Source organism: Rhizophagus irregularis, chromosome 28, assembly GCF_026210795.1.
Source record: "Rhizophagus irregularis chromosome 28, complete sequence".
Lineage (NCBI taxonomy): Eukaryota > Fungi > Glomeromycota > Glomeromycetes > Glomerales > Glomeraceae > Rhizophagus > Rhizophagus irregularis.
In genome coordinates, this window is record NC_089456.1 from 841,533 (window position 1) to 868,469 (window position 26,937).

General features: G+C 28.0%; 5 protein-coding genes across 5 annotated transcripts; all 5 read left to right on the top strand.

The window, feature by feature from the left end:
• Nucleotides 1-77: 77 nt before the first annotated feature.
• OCT59_018842 (uncharacterized protein) lies at nucleotides 78-2,039 on the top strand. Its single transcript, XM_025322330.2, has 8 exons — nucleotides 78-330; nucleotides 408-567; nucleotides 634-699; nucleotides 767-1,041; nucleotides 1,117-1,324; nucleotides 1,389-1,522; nucleotides 1,597-1,672; nucleotides 1,738-2,039. Exons 1-8 carry the CDS (start codon nucleotides 209-211, stop codon nucleotides 1,780-1,782), a joined length of 1,086 nt encoding a protein of 361 aa, XP_025166571.1. The 5' UTR covers nucleotides 78-208; the 3' UTR covers nucleotides 1,783-2,039.
• A 7,365-nt stretch (nucleotides 2,040-9,404) lies between these two features.
• On the top strand, nucleotides 9,405-10,698 carry OCT59_018843 (uncharacterized protein; the record flags this gene model as incomplete). Its single annotated transcript, XM_066135646.1, has 2 exons — nucleotides 9,405-10,002; nucleotides 10,364-10,698. 2 exons carry the CDS (start codon nucleotides 9,405-9,407, stop codon nucleotides 10,696-10,698), a joined length of 933 nt encoding a protein of 310 aa, XP_066004912.1.
• A 233-nt stretch (nucleotides 10,699-10,931) lies between these two features.
• OCT59_018844 (uncharacterized protein) lies at nucleotides 10,932-11,459 on the top strand (the record flags this gene model as incomplete). Its single annotated transcript, XM_066135647.1, has 2 exons — nucleotides 10,932-10,955; nucleotides 11,163-11,459. 2 exons carry the CDS (start codon nucleotides 10,932-10,934, stop codon nucleotides 11,457-11,459), a joined length of 321 nt encoding a protein of 106 aa, XP_066004913.1.
• Nucleotides 11,460-11,947: 488 nt separating this feature from the next.
• OCT59_018845 (uncharacterized protein) lies at nucleotides 11,948-12,349 on the top strand (the record flags this gene model as incomplete). Its single annotated transcript, XM_066135648.1, has 1 exon — nucleotides 11,948-12,349. The coding sequence occupies one exon, from the start codon at nucleotides 11,948-11,950 to the stop codon at nucleotides 12,347-12,349; it is 402 nt and encodes a 133-aa protein (XP_066004914.1).
• A 9,293-nt stretch (nucleotides 12,350-21,642) lies between these two features.
• On the top strand, nucleotides 21,643-23,839 carry OCT59_018846 (uncharacterized protein). The gene is made up of 6 exons (XM_025328461.2): nucleotides 21,643-21,783; nucleotides 21,850-22,185; nucleotides 22,268-22,299; nucleotides 22,378-22,457; nucleotides 22,525-22,721; nucleotides 22,804-23,839. Exons 1-6 carry the CDS (start codon nucleotides 21,658-21,660, stop codon nucleotides 23,776-23,778), a joined length of 1,746 nt encoding a protein of 581 aa, XP_025166573.1. The 5' UTR covers nucleotides 21,643-21,657; the 3' UTR covers nucleotides 23,779-23,839.
• The last annotated feature ends 3,098 nt before the right edge of the window (nucleotides 23,840-26,937 follow it).

The following is a 26,937-nucleotide window of genomic DNA, read 5'->3' on the forward strand; positions in this document are numbered from 1 at the left end:
ACCATTTCTATCGACTTGCACGTGATGATAAGTGTTTTTTCGATATATCCGATATATCGATATATCCAAACGTATTACAAGGAATTTTGTTATTGAATTGGCAAAATGATATAATATCCCAAGCAAAAAATTTTACAACGGGAAAATCTGAAATTTACTCAAAAGAAACCTCATCAAGATAGTTTAATTAAATATCAAATACACCAAAATGTCCTTAGTATTGAGCTCAGTGCGGGACACTCTATATGCCGTTACTTCTTGTTGTTTTCCGAATCCAACACTTCACATAAATCGCCGAACCTTCAAGGTGATAAAATTACTTGGTGAAGGGTGAGTATTATTTTAAAGTATTTATGTTTTCTTCTGATCCTTAGATATAAAAGTTAAATCAATCTGTGACTATATAGAGGATTTTCCTATGTTCATCTGGTACAGGATACCAGCACTGGTCGATATTACGCTTTAAAAAAGATTCGTTGTCAATTTGGTTCCGATTCCGTGAAAGATGCCATGAAGGAGGTGGATATGTATAGATTATTTTCACATGAGAACATTATCAAAGTCATTGTAAGTTTGCATATTCAATCAATATTTAAGAAATTGAAATTTTAGGTTAATAAGCTTATGTGTTAGGATACTTGTGTTGTTCAAGATAAAAACGGTGGTAAAATCGTTTATATATTTTTACCATATTATAAGGTTAGTCATTATTCATTACTTTCGTATTTAGAATTCAACATATTTATATTTAAAGTTGATGATATAGAGCGGACTTCAAGATGTCATCAACAATAATTTGGAAAATAATAAATATTTTAGTGAGAAAGAAATGTTGAAAATTTTTAGAGGAATTTGCTATGCTGTTAGAGCTCTTCATACTTATAGATTTCCTAGTGTTCCTTTACGATCAGAGAATGGAATAACGAATTCAAATTTAAATGGAATAGAAAATGAAATGAATAATTCAATATCGTTACAATCCAATAATTCACAAAATGAGGATGGTGTTGTACCATTTGCACATAGAGATATTAAACCTGGGTAAATAAAAGCACTTATTATCTTCAATTTAGTTTTATTTGTTTTTCAAGTAATTTAATAAAATTTTTTTCATAGTAATATTTTGCTAACAGATGATGCTGATTCGCAACCCATATTGATGGATTTTGGGTCTTTGGTTCGAGCACGAATAAAGATTCAAACTCGCAATGAAGCTTTAATGCAACAAGACTTAGCAAGTCAACATTCCACTATGCCATATCGGGCACCAGAGTTGTTTGATGTAAAGACTAATGTTGAACTTAATGAAAAAGTTGATATTTGGGTAAGTTGGTAAAAAAGTCAGTCTTTACTCATATTTAAATTAACCTCATTTTTTTCATAAAAAGTCATTAGGATGTACTTTATATGCTATGGCTTACGGATCATCACCATTCGATAACAATATTAATGAGCAAGGTGGATCGATTGCTTTAGCTGTCCTCAACGCACAATTTCGTTTCCCCCCCACTGAGCAAGACAAGTAATTAACGAACAATTTTTTTTTGTGACATGATTAACCAAGGTTCAAATGTACTTAATTTATATTTAATATAGATATTCTCCAGAGTTTAAGGATTTGATCAGTTTTATGTTAAAGGTAGACCCCAAAGATCGGCCGGATATTCATCAAGTATGTCTTTATTTTTTCCTTTGGTGATTACCCTAATCATTGTCTAATGTGAAGTTTTTACATAGGTTATTGCTAAAGTTGACACACAATTGGAACAATTAAGCTCTTGAAGGATAAATGAATCCCAATACTTTATAGCCAATAACTTCAAACTATTCTTGTTTTTTTTCTTATAATTTTTCATTCATATTCTTCTATTTGAAATACCTAATATGTATTCTTTTCTCTACGTGTATTGATATGTTTACTATAAATGTTGCATTATATTAGTTATGTCTGCTTTGAAAATTGTATTAATTATTGTATCTGTACTTGATTTATTTAGTCAAAATGGAAATAAAAGTAAGTCTCATAAATTTAATTATTATGATGTATTAGGCGACCACCTGAAATGCAACTTAGTGTAATTTTAGCCACGTTCAGCAGCATTAAGAAATTAACTATATTATGGTTGTACGTACAAACTGGACACCAGCGTAACTACCAAAAATTATTGTCACGTGATCAATTTTACCGATCATAACTAGGTTTTTTTTAAATGAAACTTTATACAATAATTATTCAGCTTTTAAAATCATTGTTTATATAGGAATGCTTGCCTTCTCTTCAAGTTAATTATAGTTAAAAGGATTTGATTTTAAAACTGCATAGTACTTAATTGTTTTGGTAAATTTTTATCATCTATTTTTGGAAATAATCTGCAAATTTTTGATTACATGCCAGTAGTTATACTAGGAAAATCATTAATATTAATGCTATTACCGGACACTTCTAAAAAATGACCATTAAATCACATTATTTCAACGTCCAGTGATCAGAATTTAACGATTTATGATTCATTGGATTCGTCTAATTGAGACGCATCTAACCGCAGTATTTTCAAGTCTGTAAGTTCAATAGATCAGAAGTTATTGCTGAATGTCTAAAAACAGTAAAATGCAAATAACTTTTGATCCATCAATTCCAGAGTAAAGATGTTAGCCGTAACTGTAATATTAAGACACAGTGTCATATGTAATAGGTTGCAACCTATTTACATTAAAAAGCAAAAGTTGTAATGCTGTAATTAGGTTGTAATGCCATAATTAGGTCGTAATACTGTAATTAGGTCTTAATGCCGTAACTAATCCGTAATGCCGTAATTCCGAAATTAAGTATGTAATTTCGGCCAGAATTATGCACTTAATTTTAGCAGAAATTAACAAATATCCTAAAAAGGAAGTGATGTTACACAAAATTCCAGTGTCGTTCTAACTAAAATCAATTTTGTGGAACGGCTATCGCCAAAAAAGGAAAGATATGCATTCCGTTTGGCTGAATTATGATTTTCGGCTGAAATTACATGTTTAAGTGAAATTACGTTAATTTCGGCCGGAATTATATTTCGGATTTCGGATTTCGGATTTCGGATTTTAGGAAATATGTGCCCGTGTAATTTCAATTTTAAGGGGTAAATAATATCAAAAAAATAATACCGTATAATCCTGAAATTAAGCACCCCCCGAAATTAAACACCCCACATTATATATATATACTAAAAATAAGCACTCCCAAAAAATTGAAGTTTTTTATTATTTAAACATTATAAATGTTATAATTACAAATCAATTAACTTTATTAACTTTATTAAATGATACAAAATTATTACTTTATCTATTCATTTATACCAATGTCCGAATCATCACAGCTTATGTCATCCTCCAAATTGTCATCACTAACATCGTGTTTAGAGCTCTGAATGGGTCAGGTCAGGTCGGGTTTTTGACTTGACCCGATCCAATATTTTTTTTTCGGGTCAGACTAAATGTAACCCAATGTAAATTTATGATTTATCCGACCTGATCCGTGGGTCAAATCAACCCGATTAATATATAAAATCAATTTAAATCGCAAATTGCAAATATCATATTTTTATAATTTATTATATCGTTATATTATTTATTATTATAATGTAATTACTAATTAATATTAAAAAAAGATTAAATTTTAATTATATTACCAAATACTAGCGCTAATATTAATTGCTAAACGGCCTAGAATACTTAATCCAATTTTTAAGCAACATACACGCTCGAATTGTTTCAATTCCTAAACTAGAACGCTTTTTTGTTATCAAATCGGTCCCACCTGAAAAAATTCTTTCAACAGGTACACTGGTTCCTAAAATCGAAAATCATACTATTGTTAATAATATAATTAATTAAAAATTAAATAAATAATCTTAATTTACATTTTACCTGGTACGCTAAATAATCTCGCGCATGGCCAAGACGCAGATAAGTAGCTTCGTGCGCCTAAAAAGAATATTTAGATAGTTAAATTATTTAAATTACGTATATATTATTCAGATAAAACTTTACAAATATACTTGCCTTCCACCATTGTAAAGGATTCATCTTAAAACTAACTACTGGTTTTCGAAGGTATTCATCCAATTCATCTTCTTCAGATGAATCATTACCAATTTCAAATAAGCTAAAAAAATTTTCCTGATCATTTTCTTGAACTTCTAAGTTGCTATTATTTAATAAAGGATCATTTTGGTAATGTTCATTGTATGTATCCTTGATAACTTTTATTGCAGCATCAATATACTCTTGCTCCCATTCCTGTTGAAGATAATACTTTAATTTCATTCGTGGATCCAGTACTAAAAAAAAAATTATAATAAGTTAATAAATGCATAAACATATTAATTATTAAACAATAAATAAAATAAAATAAAATATTCAATACTTGTAGCAATCGGGTAAACATGTGACTCGTCTGTTTTGGCATAATACGTTTTGAGCTTTTCATACCCTTTTGTTATAGCAGTTCTTATTTCGGAAATTGTACAATATTCTTTGTTTTTATTGTCGTGAAGCTTTTCTAAATGATCCAATAAAATATTGTAAACAGGAATTGATGAAGAAAGGGTAATATATTGTGCCTTTGACATTTCTACAGTAGCTTTATGAAAGATCTAAAATTATAAAATTATACTTAGAAATAATTTATTAATTAATTTAAAATTACATTGAAATCTAATAAACACTTTACCTCAAATACACGACATAATTCTTTCATCTGATTCCACTCTTCTGTAGAAATAGAAAATTCTTCCAATTCACATTCAATCATTGTTGTATCATGGAGAGGCTATATAAAATTATTAACATATTTAGTTAATCATTTTTATAAATTATAATTTAAAATTTCAAGATTATACTTGCTTTTTGAAGTTCAAGAGCACGTTTTAACATCATGTATGTCGAGTTCCATCTTGTTTTAACATCCAAAACGAGATTTAGATTTTTAACATCTTCATAAAGATCACATTGGGAAGAAAACCTTGCACGACGTTGTGGAGAAACGCGTATTTTTACGATAAGTCTTCTCAGCTAAATATTTATTAGAAGTTAGAAATTTATAATTAATTATTCTGATTTTATTTTATATTATTATTATATTTACCTTAGGTATCATTTCATATGTATGAGTAGTACGGCTGTTGCAAAATTCTTCCAAGATCATGTCTTCATCCTGTGCTTCTTCAGCTTTAATTTGCTTTAATATTTCCTGTACTGTAAGATTCATGATATGTGCTATACATCTTATATGATTTCATTTATGGTGAAAATTGATTCGATTTTCAGTACATGTATGTTCAAATGACTTTAAAAAAGTATTGTTGTTTGCTGCATTATCAGCAGTGATACCAAGAATCTAATTATAAATAATTTAAAAGTTTTTATTTTACTTAATACATAAAATTTCAAACCAACTTATTAGTTACCTTCGTTAATATTTTTTTTTCTTGAAGACATGCTGCGAATGCCTTTGCCAAGTTTGCACCTGAATGAGGTCCTGAAAGATCAATGAAATCTACAAGAACATTCCTAAGCATTCCAATCAACATCAATAAAGTGTCCAGTTATACCGTTAATCCAATAATGTTAGGTGATGTCCATGCATCTATTGCAAAACTTATCTTTCCTGGAGTATTCTTTAATTAAAGATAAATTAGTAGTTTAATCAAATTAATTGTAATATCAATATCAATATATCACAATTGATATTTACTAACCTGTAGTAAATCTTGCATATTTGATTGATGGGTTTTATATAACTTTAAAATATCCGTTTTCACTGTATCTGCTGAAGGAATGAACGCCATTGGATTGCAAGAATGTATTACATGATGAAATTCAGGAGATTCTACAACTGTGAACGGCTGATCATCAGCGGCAATCCATTCAGCAAGATTTTTACGAAAGATTTCGTTAGAAAATTTCTGTAAATGTATATAAATTAATTATTAATTATTACTTTAAAATAAAATAAATTAATATAAATTATACTTCCTATTTGTTCATTTGACTGTATAAATTTTTTCATAAATTCAGCTTGCTTCGCAATAGAAGGATTGATTTTTTCTGGATGTACTTTATTAAGATGACAGTTTAAATTACCAGTTGATCCACCTTTACTCATATCATATTTACCACCTCTATTAAGTATTGTAACAATTATCTAATTTGTTCAATTACTAGTAAATATATATTGACTATTGTGTTAATTTTTACCCACAATATCGACATTTTGCCCATAAACCACCATTATTATCTCTAAATTTATCAAAGTGATTCCATACGAAGCTTCCTTTTCTATCATTTTCGTCTAAAGTACTTAAACCTGAATTTGAATTATCCGGTAGTCCGCCTTCTACTTGATTTTCTAATCCATCTTCTCGATTCAACTTCTTCAAGATTTTCTTCGTAGGAGCAAATTCAGTTGTTTCTTCTTCTATATCTGCATTAATTTCACGATAACGACGCTTAGACATTTTGTAAAAGAATATTACATTTTGTAAAAGAATATTTTTAAGCGACGTGTGAAAAAAAAAAATTAGATTGATATATATTAATAATCAAGTAAATCAACTTACTTATTTGGTTAGTTAATTTTTATTTATAGTATACAATAATCAAACGATCAGCAATTAATTGAATTTATTATTATATACTCTAACTCGGGTTATCCGGATCGGGTTAAAGGCTTGACCCGACCTGATATCAGATCAATATTTCACCTACCCGATCTGAATTTTTCGGGTTAACCCATCGGGTGACCCATTTTACCCGATCCGATTCGGAGCTCTAATCGTGTTCCAAATTATCATTAATACCATCCTCCAGATCATCATCACTAATATCAATAATTTCATTATCAAAATTCTCTACTTCGTCCAAAGCGTTTGAGATACCACAAGTTTTAAAAGAATCAATGATGATCTCATCAGAAATTCCATCCCAAGAACATTTCACCCATGCGTACACATCACTGAATTTGGCACGTCAAAGGTTACCTTTATTTGTTTGTCCAGCACCACCAGCAGCCATCCACAAGTGCCATTCCTTACGTAAGTTTGCTTTAAATGGTTTATTTATCGCAACATCAAGCGGCTGACATAAACTTGTTAGGCCACCCAGAATAATGCCTAAATCAAATCCATAATCACGGAACTTCTCTTTTACTGATTTCTCCAAGTATCCTCGAAAAGAATCATAAACCATTAACTTTGGAGCTCTAGCTCCAGTTCTCTTGTTAATTTCGTCACCTAGATAGGACCCCGGATATCTCCAAAACAGGTCATAAGTCACACTTTCGGCAGATTGGCCCATTTTTGGAATCAAAAATCGTTTTTTGTAAATATCTCGGCATCCAGTGGTCCAATTTTGATGAACTTTTTTTTTAAATTGTAGAGCTAAATGAGGGCTACAAAATAAAAAAAAGTTCATTAAAATTGAATTACTGGATGCTGAGATATTTACAAAAAACGATTTTTTGAGTTTCAGCAAAAAGGGGTGTTTTTGGCCAAAAGTCCATTATGACCTTTATATTAGATATCCGGAGTCCTACCTAGATAATCAATATACCGGTTCATCAATTCGCTATCCATCCAACCTTTATCTTGAAACCATACTACTACTCCAGGAGGTATTTTTTCACCTTTTGATAATTGCTTACCCTTAAAGATACAAATTAGAGGAAGCTTGGTTCCATCTATAAATTGGAATCATGAATTTTTGTAAAATTTAAAAGTTTCTTATCATAAAATTGAAAAAAAAGATACTACCCGCAGCACATGTCAAAACTACTGTAAATCAGTTTTTGTCATTGCCAGTGCTGCAGATCTGAACAGTTTTTTCTCCTTTTTGATCAATAGTAAAATTATCCGCCATATCGAACCACACTGGAGTTTCGTCCATATTGAAAATATTGCATAAGTCAAAAGATTTTCTGGTTCTCAAGTTATTAATAAATTAATGAAATTTAGCCAAAGTTTCTTCTGTTTGACTTGGTAGCTTCTGAGAAATCTTTGTGTGTCATCTCCAGGATAGCTTATATCTTTTCATGAAGGAGAATATCCACTGACATGAAGTTTTAAATTCTTTTGCTGAACCACCATATAAAGTTATCATTTCACGCTCCTTCAGGATATTTTGCATTTTAATTCGTAGAATTGTATAAGTAACAGCCAATCCGTTTTCGTTCAATAAGCCAAGTATACAGCTTTTCTTCAGCCTCAGGATAAAAGGCTTTTTGGCTCCACACTTCGTTTACTGTCTTGGTTAAGTTCAGAATCCCAGCCTTTGCTTGCCGTAACCCAATGTCCTACTATACTGGCGTTAAGATCAAAGTGTCTTGCCGCTTTATTTCGTCCGTATAGCTTAGCGTAAGTGATAACCTGTTTCTTTTAATAAACAGAATATGAGAAACGCTTTTATTTATTGCGCAAAGCCTTCAGCATTTTTTTGTGAGAGTTTTAAACAGGTTACGAAACATATTTCGCATAAGTCCCATATTTATAAAAATCATTCAGTTATACAAATTATCGATCGTAGTACCATCGTAGTATGAATTAGCAGTCTAAATCTCAATTTTGCGATGCAATTTTCAAAAATTTTTAAAGAGAAAGTAATATTTATAAAATCACCTAAAATTAAGCACCCCTATAGTAAAAAAAGGGTGTTTAATTTCAGGATTATACGGTAATAATGATTTTTTTTTTGTATATGTAAATTATGTATAAAATCATCTAATTATTATTAAAGATATTATGCTAATTTAATATAAATTTTTTGAAAAAAACTTAATATTTCCCACCTTCCATCTACCCCTAGGGATTTTAGTTCATTATATAATTTTTTTCTTTACACGAATGCGTATACAAAATACAAAAAAAATGTGACGCGTCTTATATACCCCTTAAAAATTAAAATTACATGACATATAAACTATTGCAATTTACTTTTATAATTCATTACTTTTATTTTAAATTTTTATGCCATTAAAAATTATGACATTACAGCCTAATTATAGCATTACAACCTAATTACAGCATTACGACCCAATTACAGCATTACGGCCTAATTACAGTATTACAAAAAGTGTTGTAACTGTAATGCTATATACCAGTGATGTGCTTGGAAGGCTTCCAATGACTTTTTGTTGGAATTGGAAGGCCTGTTGGAAGATTTGGAAGTATTGGAAGATTTCAATTTTCCAATAGGTCATGTGCATTGGAAGCTTCCAATCAAAATTTTGTACTATTGGAATTGGCTATTGGAAGATCAATACCGCTTCCAATGCTTCTAATACTATTTCGGTAATAGATAATCTTGTACAATAATAAAAAAATTTAATCAACGCGTCATTTAATCATCTTTTTCTCACACTTTCTAAAATGAGTACTAAAAGAAAATATAAACCAAAAAATCATCGTTTAACACAATATATAAAAGTGCTTGGCAAACAAAATAATTGGAATAATTATGCTGTTTGTCTTGCATGTTCTGAAAATTTAGAAGAGAACGAACTGTCAAAGCTTACATTTACAAATAAAAAACTGCAAGTAAAAAATCATTTAAAAAATTGTGCATTTTTTCGGGAAAAAATTGGTAGTCAGAAAGAAGTAGATGCTATTATTAATCTAACAGACAATGAAAGTGAGGAAATTGCAAAGAAAAAACGTTTAATAGCAGATTCAGATTCTGGTAAGATTGGAAGAGAAAAGGTGTTAAGATACTTGGAATCTATGCAAAGTAATCTTGATACTGTATTTTTTAAAACAATAGAAGGAGAAATTTCTTCAGCTCAGTCCTTTGTCTCAACATCAACAACGTTATCTAAACGCCATCTTCATCCAGTTAAAACTGGTGATAATGTAATGGGAAATATTCTTGTTCGGACGCCTACAAAAAAAGAGCAACCTGTTTTTGAACGTCTTTTATTAAGAGTAACAGTATCAAATGGATTTCCACTTCAATGGATCAAAAACACTGGTAAAAAAATGGTCTATCCTACACATATCCTACACATATCTTACATATATCGGGTACTCAAAATGTAGAAAATCATCTACATCAAATAATACACGTATAAATGCAACGTATGGATACATATATATAGTATATATGAGTGTATACAATGTATATGTATTCTCTATATATTAATGCGATATATGTATGATATATATATTAGTACCCGATATGTGTATGATATGTGTATTATTTGTGTATGATTTTCTACATTTTGAGTACCCAATATGTGTAAGATATGTGTAGGATAAATCATTTTTTTACCAGTGAAATCAAGCAACATTAGATTTATTTGAGTTTTTAAATCCACACCTAATTTTATCAGGACGAAAAGTACTATCAAATCGTATATTGAATAATGAAACGGAAAGTATAGATAAATTACAAAATGAAAAATTAAGTAATGATCAGATTGGTGTAACATTAGCGTTTGATAGATGGAAGAATGTATTAAATCAGCATATATTTGGATCATTATTTATTACATCTTCGGGTAAAATTTTAATATGGAATTCATCAGATATTAGCAGTGAAAGAGAACGTATGATTGAAATAATTCCTAAAATTGAGGATTTAATTAAAGATGCAGGAGTTGACTTAGGTGCAAAAGTAATTGCTATAATTTCAGATAGTGCAGCAGCTTATGCTGGAGCTCGTTAAGAATTAAGTAAATTTGATTTATAAAGCATTTTATATTATTACTACTGAAAAATAACTCATATTTTTTTTTTATTCATCTTTTAGACGACGACTTCGGTTAGAATATCCTCATATTATTTTCTTACCATGTTTCACACATCAATGTCAGTTAGCGATCTGTGATATCTTTAAAGAATCACTTACATTAAAAAGTGCATCAGCAAAAGCAATCACAGTAGCAGCATATTTTAAAAATGGAAATAATAGCTATTTTATCGGTAAATTATGTGATATACAAAAAGAATTATATAATAAATATTATTCAATTATGGTTCCATGCGAAACTAGGTGGAACAGCCATTTCTATTGTTTTAAAAGTTTAATTCGATCTAAACAGGCATTAAGGGTAATATAATTTTCTTAAATTTAATATTATTTGATTCATTTCATTTAGTTAATTTATTATTCTTATTAATATTCTTTAGAATTTGGCAATTCGGCATGAGCGTTCACAATCTACACCAGCAGAAGCAAGTACTTCAACATCAAATAATACCAATAAAATTTATTTGAATAAAGACATTTGTAAAATTCTTCTTGATAATGATTGGTGGAATACAATAGAATCTTTACAAGAAGTTTTATTACCTTATTGTGGCGTTTTAAATAAGCTTCAAAGTGACAAAGCACGTCTTTTTGAATTACTTCATGCATTAGGATATTTTATTCAGTTTTGGAATCAGTTTCCAAATATTGAATTAGGCGAAAAAATGATAGAATGATTAGAAAAACGGTGGAATCAATGGGAGCAGCCATTACTTTTACTTTCATTTATGCTCCATCCAAAGTATCGGCTTACATATTTCAATCCTAGTATTGAAAATTTGTCATTTACTACATTGGGACGCTATTTAACATATTATTATAAAGCGTGGTTCCAGAAAAGACCAACCCGTTTATTGTTAGATTTTGAGGATTATCGCTAAAAAATTGAACCATTTGATGATGAAACTTTTGGACAATTTGGTGGTGATGTATTCAAGTTCTGGAAGTATATTAAAGGTGATTATAAAGAATTAGCCAGTATTGCTCTAAGAATTTTCGGAATCTGTGTAAATGCTGCTTCAGTAGAACGCATGTGGTCTTCCATGGGATTTTTGCATACGAATCGTCGTAACCGATTGAATGTAAGTTCTATTAATAAATTTTAATAATAGTTATTTAAAATTTGCTAATTTAATTAATTTTTTAGAATGACAAAGTTTTATCAATGAGTAAACTTCGTGCATCTATTAATTTCTCACTTAGGAAAAAAGAATTGCAAAAAAATGAAGTGGAGTTTTTTGATTTAAATGCTAAACCAGTTGATGATTCTGCAGAAAATTTACAACAAAATCCTATAGATGATGAAGAAATTACTGGAGATGAAAATATTATAACTTCTAAGCGTTGGGAAAATGAACTTGCTGAATGGGAATCAATGTTAATAGAAGAAGAGGTATCCCGATTGGAAGAAGAAGAAGCCTTAAGAGATAATCCAGGAAGTTTGAGAGGTGACCTTTTGACAGAATATACACATCCGGCAATTGATACTAGGGCAAAATGGGATCTTAAAACTTTATTTAGTTCTGTTATTGATATTCCTAAATACTTATCAAATGAATCAATTTAAATAATAATGTTTGTTTTTTCCCATTATTTGTTACAGCAGTTTATATATAACATAATTTGCTAAATAAAATTTAGTTGCTCAAACTTTTAAATGTATATTTTTAAAGTTTTATTAATAAATGTCAATAAATATTTCTATTGAATAAAAAATATGTCACGTGAATTAAGTGCTTCCAATCTTCCAATAGAAATCTATTGGCGTTGGAAGGTTTGGAATTGGAAGAATTGGAAGATTCCAATAGCTTCCAATCTTCCAATACACATCACTGCTGTATGCTGTAATATTATGGCATCAGCCAATCAATTATGGCTAACATCTTTATTCTAGAGACATGAAAATAATTGATACAATGTACCTTAACAAGATAAATCTAATGAATCATATTTCATCATTTTAAGTTTAATAGGGAAGAAAACATTGTGAAATTTGTATTTGCTAAAATTTTAAAGATAAAAAATAAATTACTTCATAAAGTTAAATCACATTATTTCAATAACCAGTGAACAGAATTAAATTATTTATGATTCAATGAATTCATATTATCAAGATGCATCTAATTGCAGTGTTTTTATATCTCTAAATTTGATGGATCATATGTTATTTTCAACAGTAAAATGCAAATAATTTAAGGTTACAGGCGAAACCCCATAGTAAATGTGAAACTTGACAAAACTATATTAAAATATTAATAAAAATTTGGCGAAACTTGACTATAAAAATCATATAAAATGACAAAACTATAATAAACTCTTATAAAAAAATTGACGAAACTGAGATTTAGACGTTTTTCCAAATTCAAAAACCAGTTTAGCCCGCAACCTTAAAATAATTCATTATTCACTTTTAAAAATTTGACATATATGTTATGCATCAGATGTCGATTTGCGTCAGATAATAACTGCATATTTTAAAGAAGGAAATTTCCACCAATATGAATCTGAACATGTTGAAATTTTAGCATTATATATTTAAAAATATGATGAACTAATTTACTTAGGCAATAAAGGCACATTAAGACTGAAAAATTTTATGTTTAATTATAGCTAAAATTTTGAATAACATTATCTACGATATTAGCTGATATATAATTCAGCATTAAACATTAATGGTTCAGGATATACGCAAATAATTATGGTACACAGATTTACTTATAAAATGAAAGACAATTTAATTAATAAATAAAAATGTTTACTTATAAGAAACTATTCAAAATTAGCATCTAACGCATGTCAGTTGTCATCTGATGCAAATCGACATCTGACGTACAACATATACAAATTTCAAACCATTTTCGATTCTTCTTTATTGAACTTAGAAAGATGAAATATGATTCATTAGATTTGTCTTGTTAAGATACATGGTATCTATTATTTTCATGTCTCTAGAATTGATAGATCAAAAGTTATTTACATTTTACTATTTTTAGACATTTAGCAATAACTTCTGATCTATTGAACTTACAGACTTGAAAATACTGCGGTTAGATGCGTCTTAATTAGACGAATCCAATGAATTATAAATCGTTAAATTCTGATCACTGGACGTCAAAATAATGTAATTTAATGGTCATTTTTTAGAGGTGTCTGGATACTTTTAGCAGGTAGATGTATATACACCTCTCACTATAAGAATACCTGTAACTGTTGTTTAGTAATACAGTTGCAACAATTGCTTAGTAATATTTATTAATAAAAATCATATATAAAAATTTAAATAAAAAATCATAAATTATATCTTTTCTTTCATATATTTATTTATATATCAAACAATAATATTTTATTAGATGCCTTGCATTTCTTATTAGTTCTTAATTGTATATTTTTAATATATTTTTTTTTTAAACATTATAAAGAAAGCAAGTTCTTTTTATTAATTTCTTAATTTATCTTTAGATTTTTTAATAAAGTAAGAAGAAATATGATGATACCAAATTACCAATCTAACTTTTTGCCTTTAATTTCTTCCTATAAAATTGTTAAAATCTTCTTATTTTTCAAAGTAAATTATAAGTTTATGCTTACAATCCTCTAATAATCTTAAAGGCTTTATAACTATTTATGACTATTAAAGTCAGATGGAATTAATTGTTATAAAAAAGTAAAGCCATGCATCTAGCTTACGATCAGAAAATTGGTGTCCTTGTGGATATAATAACTTTAATTCTGAGATCAGTTCTATTATATTACATTCATTTTGATTCCATTTGGCAAATAAATTATATCATTCAATGCTAGAAGTCTGACGCTGAAGATGATATTCATATAATTTTTTCATTAGATTAAAATTATCCCATTCGTAAGAAGCATATTGTGAAATGTGTATCTTGACTAATTTTTGTAATATAACCTCATCTTCCAACCCAAATAGTTGTATTCCTGAAAATTTTTGAATAAAACCTGAATTTTTCCAAACATTATTTGGAATAGCTTCCACAAATGTTTTTTGAAGTTTAAAATCTTGATAAATACATATGTGACATTTATTATCTTCAATTTTGGATACAAATATAGCTGGACGTTTTTTATACAAATAAATAAGTGATGATTTGTAACTATTGCCTGCTTTATTCCAATCCGAACATGTAGATGAACCAATCCATAAATAAATATCCCATAATCACCAAGTTGACATGTAAATGAATAAAAATCAATATTAGATGAAAGAACATCTATTATGTTTTATTATTCCATTCCATAACAACATGATCAGAATAACGTATTTTATTTTGAAAAATATTTTGATATGTTTTGGAAATTGCCTTAGTTGCACTTGTTTCTATAACAAAAAAATCACAACTTTGATAGTAATATTCAGGTAACATGGAATCAGAACTAGGATTTTGTATTGTTATATAAAAATCACGTTCATTTAAACGTGTACTAATTTTTTGATCTACTCTAATGGGAAATTTGGGTAGTAGTATGTAAGTCAGAAATACTTGGAACTTCTCACCAATAACGTGAAAAAGGTCCATAGTAAAGGTTTTCTACAAGTGAGCCAGTTTCTAATAAAATAACATGTACTTGACTACTTGAGACATGGTTAGTCTCAGATTTTACGTATTTTTACAAGTTTATTATATGTGAAGTATTATCTTTGATTTATTAAATTTCACTGTATATTACTAATATTTTTCTTTGATTTTTTTTTTTGAAAAATGGCATTCTAAAACAAATGAATGTAAAGTAAACAGGAAAGAAGAAAATTTTATTCTTTTTTGTATTTTTTTTTTTATTAATAACATTCATTGATTTTTTTTAAAAAATGGCTCTTTAAATTTTTTAAGATGAAATAAATACAAGGTACATTACAGAAAAAAGAATTTAGTTTAAAGTTTTTTTTCATTAAGACCTGATCCGCCTATGATTAGCAGTGAATTACTATATAAATTCAGGGAAAAGTACTATAAGCAAAAATCAAAATTGAAAAAATGTTACACAACTAAAAACTACAAGTGATATCATTGTGGCACTAAAAACCATGTGATAAACTTTAAATGCCAAGAATCATATCAGATCTATCAGTTTCACCAAAAATATCCAGTTTATCAGGATATTTGATATAGCGAAAAAATTTTGATATATTAAAAATCTATTATACTAAATTTTTTTAAAAAATTTATACTAATAAAATTAATGTACACTATATTTTAATTTTTTCAATCTAGTTTAAGTCATAAAGGTCACGAAAATGAATATAAAATGTTTTTAAGTAATATATAACTTCAGCCAGAATTAAAATTTTTATAATTCTGTTCAAAATTAAGATTTATTGACTTAAATTTTATTGGTTAATTATTATATGATTCAGTTAATCAAATTATTTTTATTATAGCTGGTTAGAAAATTGATTTGTTATAGCAAATATCGAGCTTTTACTAGTAAACTCTGATATATCGAAACTATTTTAATATACATGATTTGGTTCTAGCAAAAAAGTCCAGTTTAAGCCTAAATTCAGTTTATCAAAAATCTGATTTATCAAATTTCACTATGTATTCTTAGTGAAAAAAAAAATAAAAAAATAAAATTCCTATTTTTAATTTACTATCTTATATTTAAAGATGTTAATCGTAATTCAAAAAAGTGCTGTAACATAAAATTTTTATATACTGTAATTAATTAAGGCTATAAAAATCTTATACTGTAGCTGTAGAACACTTTATTAAGAAAAGTTGAGTTCTAATTGTGAACTTCATAAAATTAGTAAATTAAGGTAATTTTGGACATACCAACTCATTAGAACAGTACTTTTAATATAATCAATAGAGCTTTATATTTAAAAAAAATAAATTTTTTTATTTTATAAATAATTATTAATCTATACAGTCAACTTCCTCTATAGTCACTCCTGTTATAGTCACATTCTACTATATAGTCACACCAGTTAAATGTTCAAAACACTTTATTATTAAAATCTATTCTATAAATATAATCTATTCTATAAAAAATTTTTTATTAATATATTATAAACAAAAATTTTTTTTTCTGAAAGGTTAAATAAAGTAATATATAATTAAAATAAAATTTCAAAAAAAATTTTTTGGCCAAACTTTTTCTTTTGCTATAAGTCCGCCCATATATAAAATAATTATCAGAAAAAAGAAATTTATAAAAAGTTAATATTTTAATATTTTAAAATTTTTAATTATGATTTATAATAATACTTATAATATTTACAAATAATATATAATTAATATTAAATATTAATTTTTTAGATTTTTAAGTATTTATAATTATACTTTTTTTTTTTTTTTTTTTTTTATGTTTTAGGACTGTCATCACATGCGCTCACCAGATCTATATGGAGGAAGCACTACAACTAAAGTTGCACTCCTACCGTTGAGCGACAGATAACCAAACAACCTACTCTAATTATTTAGAAGTAACCAGATGTTCATCCCCCTACCCCCTATATACCACACTAGGAAGACGACCCAAGTTTATACCCACACAAGGATAGATCGTAATGTAGCAAGGTTTCTGACACAGTTATACTACCCACTAGCGCCTGTCAGAAGTAAACAACCACCTATGTACAGCAGATATAACAGAGCAGACATCTAGAAGTCCTTCCATGATGGTTAGCTTAGAGGTACTGCAATACCAAGACTACTAATATGGCCTTACTCAAAGCCCACTACAGGCTGTAATTACCATACCAGCCCACCATAGTTGTAAATCCCCCAGTAGTAATAGCAGTGACTACCAGAACAGTAAGCTGCTAAGGGTACTGGAATCACCCCTTTATTATAAGTAACCAACCCAGTTACTCAGGGATCACCACTAGTACGTCAAATTCACTGAGGAATTGAACCTCACCTTAGAACTTTATATACCTGTGAGCCTACGAACATATACATGAAGTTGAAATTAAAGCCCAAAAGTAGAAATATTTCGACTTGGAAAGGTCAAAAGTCGAAATTAAAGTCGAAATGGTCAAAATTACATCATAGTCATGTGATTTTTATAATTATAATTTAATATAAAATTTTAAACGTGAATAACTCCGTCAATATTGATGCTACAGATATGAAATATATATCATTGGAATCCTCTCGATTAGCTGAATCCAACCGCGTAAAGATCATAAAAATCGAATCACTGGATGCGGAGTTCGTTAACTTTGAATTTTAAAATTATTGTTTACTATAAAAATTATAAGACTATTTAATACCAAATTTTAAACGTGAATAACTCCGTCAATATTAATACTACAAATATAAAATACATATCATCGGAATCCTCTCGATGAGCTGAATTCAACCGCGTAAAGATCATAAAAATCGAATCACTGGATGCGGAGTTCGTTAACTTTGAATTTTAAAATTATTGTTTACTATAAAAATTATAAGACTATTTAATACCAAATTTTAAACGTGAATAAATCCGTCAATATTGATGCTACAAATATGAAATACATATCATTGGAATCCTCTCGATGAGCTGAATCCAACCGTGTAAAGATCATAAAAATCGAATCACTGGATGCGGAGTTCGTTAACTTTGAATTTTAATATTATTGTTTACTATAAAATCATATGACTATGACATAATTTCGACCATTTTGACTTTTGGAGGGGCTCAAGTCGAAATCATTTCGACCATTTCGACCATTTCGGAGTTCAAAATTAACCAATTTCAGTTTCATGTATATACGAACATCTCCAATCAGCCTAAATCTATTAGAAGGTAAACTACTGCTAAGACATTACATTTGAGACTTTACCATCTATGAGGACCATTTAGCGTAGTAAACCCCCACAGTAAAGTTTACCACACCCTTAGTGGTATCGTAGAGTGACCACCAAGACAAAAGCTCACCCAGATGGTATGCAAGCAGTGACCATCCAGACATGACAATAGGCTTCCCAATGGCCTCATAGGAAACGCTAGAAGGACACCATGATACCCTTTGTTGAAATATACCGCCAACCAGTACATACTAATTCACCATGATGCAGTCCAGCCTACACTAATCCCTGTACCTTTACACTATTGGTAGTAGTGTCTGCAGTAAAATTCTTTTAATTTCCATGATCGGTGGAATTGAACCTACGACTTCACCATACTTAGGCTTCACAAGGGAACTCACAGACTAACCAATGAGCCAAGGATGACATTTGTGTTTATAATTATACTACTTATTCTAATTCAAAATTAAACTTAACTTTAAGTAAATAATAATAATAACAATTCAATTATGTTAAAATATTTAAATGAAAATATATACAAAAAATTTATGAATTTTAAGTAGAGTTCCAAATGGGTCAGGTCAGGTCAGGTTAATTGATAAACCTGACCTGAAATTTTTTTTCAGGTCAGGTCAGGTCAGGTTATATCAGGTTGTCTGTTTGACCTGACCTGACCTGAAACCTGAAAATTTCCAGGACTATTTTTATTAAAGTATTGAAAAAAAACAGTACAAAACTTTTTTTTTAATATAATATTATGAAAAAAAAACGTTTTTGCAACGTTTTTTATTAAAATATTGAAAAAAAATATTGCAAAACATTTTTTTTAATATAACATTATGAAAAAAATGTTTTCACAACGTTATTATTGAAATATCAAAAAAAAAAACGGTACGAAACATTTTTTAATATAATATTATGAAAAAACGCTTTCGCAACGTTTTTTCTCAAAATATTGCGATTCAACATTTTTATATTAAAATCATATAAAAAAGTGAATCCCAATACTGCAATTCACTTTTTTATATTGATTTTGTATAAAAAAAGTGAGTTGCAGTATTGTGATTCACTTTTTTATATAGATTCTATATAAAAAAAGTGAGTTGCGGTATTGTGATTCACTTTTTTATATAAATTCTATATAAAAAAAGTGAGTTGCGGTATTGCGATTCACTTTTTTATATAGATTCTATATAAAAAAAAGTGAGTTGCGGTATTGTGATTCACTTTTTTATATAAATTCTATATAAAAAAAGTGAGTTGCGGTATTGCGATTCACTTTTTTATATAGATTCTATATAAAAAAAGTGAGTTGCGGCATTGCGATTCACTTTTTTTATATAAAATTTTATATAAAAAAAGTGAGTTGCGGTATTGCGATTCACTTTTTTATATAGATTTTATATAAAAAAAGTGAATCACAATGCCGCAACTCACTTTTTTTATATAGAATCTATATAAAAAAGTGAATCGCAATACCGCAACTCACTTTTATTATATAAAATCAATATAAAAAAGTGAATCGCAATACTGCAACTCACTTTTATTATATAGTAGAATCAATAGTTTCAGGTCAACAGGTCAATCAGGTCAGGTCAATCTTCATACCTGACCTGAATTTCAGGTCAGGTCAGGTCAGGTTACCTGAATTTGGCTGACCTGTTCGGAGCTCTAATTTTAAGTATATTTTCTGTCACCAGTTTATGATAAAAATATTGATTTACTTTAATAGTGAAAGATAAATCAAATTCAGTTTTTCAGACTAGACTAGCCAAAATGGCAATGAATTATTTGGCTATACTTTCTACTAGTGTGCCTTCAGAAAAATGTTTTTCAACTAGTAAAAATTTAATTACTAACAAATGTAACAAATTGGCAGAAAAAACTATAAGATCTTACATATGCTTAAAATTTGGTTATCAGAACAGATTATTGGATGATATATTTGAATAATTATAATTTTTTTCATTTTTTATTTTAAATAATTAATGTATTAAAAATTATCGCAAAAATACAAATTTATTTGAAATAATTAATATATTAAATATTATTAAATTGCAAATAAATAAAATAAATAGTAGTTTTTAATAAATTTTACTAATTGATTTATATTTTATTATATATAATTTGAATTGAATTATCAAATTGTCAAATTATCAAATCAAATCAAATCATCAAATTGTTCAAATCATTTAAATTATCAAATAGCCAAATCAAATCAAATCAAATTGTTAAATCAAATCAAATCTCAAATCAAATCAAACCAAATTGACTTAAATCTCAAACTTATTAAACTTTATTTAATTTGAATAAGATCAAATTTAAATCAAATCAAATTGAATTAAATTAAATTTTGAATCAGATTTGAATAATTTGAATTTGAAATTTTTAAATTTGATTCGACTAAATCAAATTTAAATTTAAACTGATTTGAATTGATTCGATTCATGTAAAACACTAACCTAATTAATGTAATTAATCTATTTATTGACTGTTATTTTTATAAATAAAGTTAATTTTATTAATATTGTAGAAATAAAAAAACCATATTAAAAGAATGTTATTTTTGTTAAATATAAATATAATAGGATTTTACTAAAAATTATCAGTGATGATCATCATCACATATAAAAATATTTTTTGAATTTTCAAAATTTTTGACTGGAATATTATTCTAATTATAATATAAATATTATTACTATATGTAAATTTATATTTCTCTTAGATTATAAAGGCTGTTATTCAAATAGTTTTTGAGAAAAACAGAAAAGTTTGATTTTATAAGTAAAATACAATATAATTTTCAAAATTTTAGTGTAATTAGTAATAAGGTTTGTTTTACATATTTATTATTTAAATTGAAATTTTTGAAAAAAAATTTATGGTTTTTTAACTCTGGCCAAAATTATAATTTTCGGCCAGAATTAAGTGGTGACCATTTTTGTCATACATAATCATGCATATTTTGACGGGTCAAGAAAGTAATACGAGAAGGTAATTTTTGCACCACTGTATCACTATATTTTTCCATAACAATGAACATCCGTTTACGTAATCGTGCCAGTTAAACGACACGGGAAAATGTAACCCTTTAGTTTGTACCTTTTCCATAAAGATGGCAGACGATTTTTGTGATTTTATGGACATTGACGATGAATATGTTTTACAAGACATCACTTCGCAAATTGTAGAGTTCCGTAAAGATAACATTTTAGAAGCGCATTATGAGAGTTCTTTAACGGTGTGTGTTTTCTTGTTAACGCGTTTTTGTAATTCATGCTGCTTAACTCTGATATAAATTAGCTAGACACAAGAATTTGTTGCTGAACAATCTCTCGAAAAAATTCAATACATTTCTGTGGTAGTCGTTGACACGAACTTCTTGATATCACACCTTGCCTTCTTGAAAGCTCTCATTTTTGAACATGCAAAAAAGTACAAACTACTTATTCTAATACCATGGATAGTTTTACAAGAACTTGATGGGTTAAAAAGTGCTCTGTGGAAGAACAAGTCATCGTCAAGTCAACACGAAGTTGGGAATTTGGCACAAACCGCAATTAAATTTTTGCACAGCTGCTTAATTAACAGGGAGGAAGGATTACGCGGACAAAAAATTGATGAAAGAATAGAAATAAATGAGGTAAAATCAGTTTTGCCTAGTTATTGAATATATATATATAATAATAAATTTATTTAAATTGAATATGTAAATTTAATTTAAGAATAATGATGATAAAATATTAGACTGTTGTAGGTTTGTTGATTTATTTAATATTAGTTAACATGTAACTTCTTTAAAATATTGCTTTTTAACAATTTGATTTTTTTCAAGATACTTTCAAATGGTCTCACAATGTCCTATTGTCCTTTTATCTAATGATAAAAATTTGTGCGTAAAAGCGATGATTCACGGTGTGTGCTTTTAATATTTATTTATTTTCATTTCACAAAGAAAAAAATATAATGTTAGAATATTTAGATGTAATAACGGCATCTTATCAGAAGTCGAAAGGATTTGATAGTATTTTGGAGAAAATATTATCTAAAGAAAGGTCCGACTCTGACGAAATAATATATTTACAGAATAATGAAGTGAATCCTCAAAAGTATTTTCCTAATGAATCAAACATTACAACAAAACCTAAAGATAACAATGGAAAATTAGGACACGGTCAGGTATTTTGTATATATATTCGTTAGTCATTTCAACTTTAAAGTAGATATTGCCGAATTTCAATCTGGTGAATTTGTACAATAGGATGCTGACACAATGATGATGGATTGTGATGATGTCCCACTGGATTTTTCATCCTTAACACAAAATCAAGTATCAACGTATGAAGTTCAGTCACAAAATTATCCTATACCATCTGCGATTCCGAAACAAAAGTTACATAATCCAGAAAATTTTTCCCTCTACGATTCAATCCATGCACCAATGAATCAAGGAAACAATCCAGTCAACAATACAATTTCATTTAGAACCCAAAATAATTATAATTCGTTTCTTTATGATTCAATTAATGCACCAAAGAATAAATTTGTAGCGATTTCAACACAAAATAACTATAATCAAGAGTTTTCATCTCTTGACGATTCAATCCATGCACCAAAGAATAAAAGAAGGGATTCATATGCAGTTTCAAGTAATAATAATCTTATTTCGCAAGAAGTTATCGCACAAATCTTGAACGATAATAATGGTCATAAGAGGAAAGAATCAATAGGAAAATCAATAATATTTGAAAGGACACTATGTGTTCCAGAATGTATATTATCAAGAAAGATTGAATTATCTCAAGAGCATCTTGTGACAAAAATTATTACAAATCTCAATAATTTGCTTCCATCTGCAATTTCATTCCATTTTCAACAATGCTTCGATGACCATTGGACCTACGTTGTTAAAGATCCTCAGCCTTGGTCTCTATCTACAATGTTAAAGTTTATGGAACGTTATTGGTTTACAGTATTTTCAGAAGTTTTTCGGGGAATAAATATTGAAATTATTAAAAATATGATCTCATTTATTTCTCAATGGGAGAGTTACAGACATAATGGAAAAGTTAATTTTATCACAAGAGATGTAATGCAATTTATAGAAAACTCGGAGATCATATTCATCATGATATACGTTGATGTAAAATGGAATAATGAATCAACAATTGATTTAAAACAAATTACAAAGAATTGGTGGAATGAATTTGAATCTTCACTTACCATGATTCTATAAACGCATTTATTAATTCTGAAATAAAGTTTGATCAGTAATGAACATAAATCGCAATATTATATATGTATTGGTTATATCCTGGCTAAAGGGATAGGTATATGATCGGCTAATAGGCCGATCATGTATAATTTATTGTTGAATCCTATTTTCTTTCGCATGTTTTCAATTTTTAAAAAAAGAGAGAAAATTTAAAAAAGCTTCAGAACTATCAGTCTATATCACGCTTGAAAAACAATTTTGATATTACGGATAAATTAAAAGAAAGTTTTTCTCATTTGGAAAATGAAATCTTTCTGCAAAATCTCCTAGGAACAGATAAATAAATACATATAAAATTTGCTACTCAGCAGGTATAACTATATTTAATATTATTACACCCGGAATTTGTGCGCAGCAATTATAATATAAAATTTTCAAAAGATACTTGACATATTTTTTACCTGTTCTGCAAGTTTACTTCAAATACCAAAAGTTGTCATTTTTATCGAAATCAATTAATATTTTTGTAATTAATATGCAATTTTACATATTTTCAAATAAAACTAATCACTTACTATATTTTCTATAATAAAGAATTAAATTGAACTAATTAAGATATTACCCAATTTATAAAAATTTTAATTTTTACTACTATTATTATCCAATAATTTAATGCCTGCATAACATGGTTTATTAATATGCAATTACAAAAACAAAAATTTATATTGGTCACCTAAAAAAATATGAACCAATAGGAAAGGAAAATCAAGTAATACTATATTTGTGAAAAAAAAAATCATAGAAAATTACTTAAATACATTGGAAAAGGAAAATAAAAAACTAAACATCCAAATACTCTCTTTGCACTACTCTAAAACTAAGTAAATTTATAACTAATTTGTATTGTCAGTTTAAACTAAACTACTTAACATTTTTAATCTTTTTATTTGTTTTGCATAATTTCTGTTTGTATTTTTTTGTAATCTTCGGATGTTTTATCTGACTTCAAATTATTAGTTATAAATTAATTTCTTATTAAAGTTTTTGTAATATTTCAAAAATAAACTTGTATAAATTCATATTTTAACTTATATAATTGTAAATTTTCTTATATTCTAAAAATTTATCTGGAAATAAATTATATATAATTATATAATCTCTTTTTCTTTTTCTTAGTATAAGTAAATATAATCCAAATATTTTTTTTTTTTTTTTTTTTTGCAAGGTAGTGCAATTTGTGAGTTTATTAATTATATATAAGAATACAAAAGCATCTGTTATATAACTAATTTATTAAAACTCCAAACCAGTTCCCCATCCATAAGATTGCTCCTGTGCCCTACCATCACCTTATAAAATTCACCTATATCCTTCTATAGTTACTATTGAATTATATAGGATCACCATATTATAAGATTTCAGTACATCGTCCCCCTCTATAGTCACCCCTATATAATAACACCCCCTATTTACATATCATCAGTTTCGTTTTTTAAATTTTTTTATTAAATGCCCCCTTTTGTAGTCACAAATCGATTATAGTCACTATCACACTAATAGTTACCCCGATATAATAATTAACATATGAAAATTTCCCCTTATATAGTCATATCACGTGATTAACAATGTATTCGGAATATATCGCGCGTTTTGTGCATAAAATGAATTTTCCTTTTAAGTTGATAATCACCACATGTTTCGAACTTTTTCTTTACAATTTTTATTTGAAAATGTTTTATTTTTCGATTTCAAACTTTTTTCATTACATAAATTCATCCTTTTACAAAAACTATCTTTTTCACTTTTTTTTATATCTAATATAATGCCACCTATACGTTTACAAAAAGCAAGGAGAATTCGTTCTGCCATTAGTAATGAAATAAAAAAAGAAATATGTGAATATATAATGGCAAATAGTAACGTGAAACAGGAAGAAGTTGCACTTTACTTTAATACAAAATATAATGAATTAAACATTCGATAGATCAACTGTATCAAAAATATGGCAAAATCGTGAAAAGTGGATGGCAGTTCTTTCAACTTCACAGACTGCATGTACATTTCGTCATCGCTCAGTTCAGTATCCAGAACTTGATAAGGCCTTGCAAATTTGGACAGCACAAGCAGCGACCGCTGGACTTCCTTTAACTGATACGATTTTACAACAAAAAGGAATAGAACTTGCACAAATGTTAAATATTGGAGAAAATCAAATAAAATTTACTAATGGTTGGGTGTACAGATTCAAAAAACGGAATGGACTTCAAAGAGTTAAGTTTTCAGGTGAGGCTAATAGTGCCCCTATAGAAACTCTTCAGAAGAACGTGTACGTCTTCGTGCACTTTTAGCTAAGTATGACGAAGGAAGATATTTATAATGCAGATGAAACTGGGCTTTTTTTCCGAATGGAGCCAAACCAAACGTTGAGTACTGGTGCAGTTGCGGGGCGTAAAATGGTAATTTTTATTGTAATAATTTTTCGTTAAAATAACTCTTTAAATGTTTTTTATTTTTCTGTAATCACTTTTTGACAAAATAATTATTTTCTGTAGGACAAAAGCCGAGTTTCTGTTTTATTTTCGTGCTAATGCTACAGGATCTCATAAAATTCGTCCTTTGGTAATTGGAAAATCATTAAATCCCCGATGTTTTAAAAATCTCAACAAGTCAACTCTTCCAGTCATTTATCGAGCCAATTCAAAAGCATGGATGAGATCTGATATTTTCATTGAATGGCTTAAACACCTTGACTATTACTTTCGCACAATGGATAGAAGAGTTTTACTTCTTATTGATAATGCAGGATCCCACTTTAATCCAAAAAGATTTAAAAAAAATGATGATATGGATGATGAAGAAATTTCAGAATCTGATGACGAACAAGAATCTAAAAAACAAAAGAAAAAAGAAAAACCTGCTGTTGATCTTACTAATATTGAGCTTGTTTATCTTCCACCAAATACAACCGCTCATCTCCAACCTATGGATGCAGGTATTATCCATAGTTTTAAAGCTAAATATAAACAAGAATTTTGTAGACATTTAATTCGGCAGTTTGATTCTGGAGTTGATCATGTTAAGTAAGTTTAAAAAATTAACATTATTTTTCTATTAATGTTATTAATTTATTATTTTATTTAGAAATAAGTTAAACATTAAGGAGGCAATTGATTATATTGC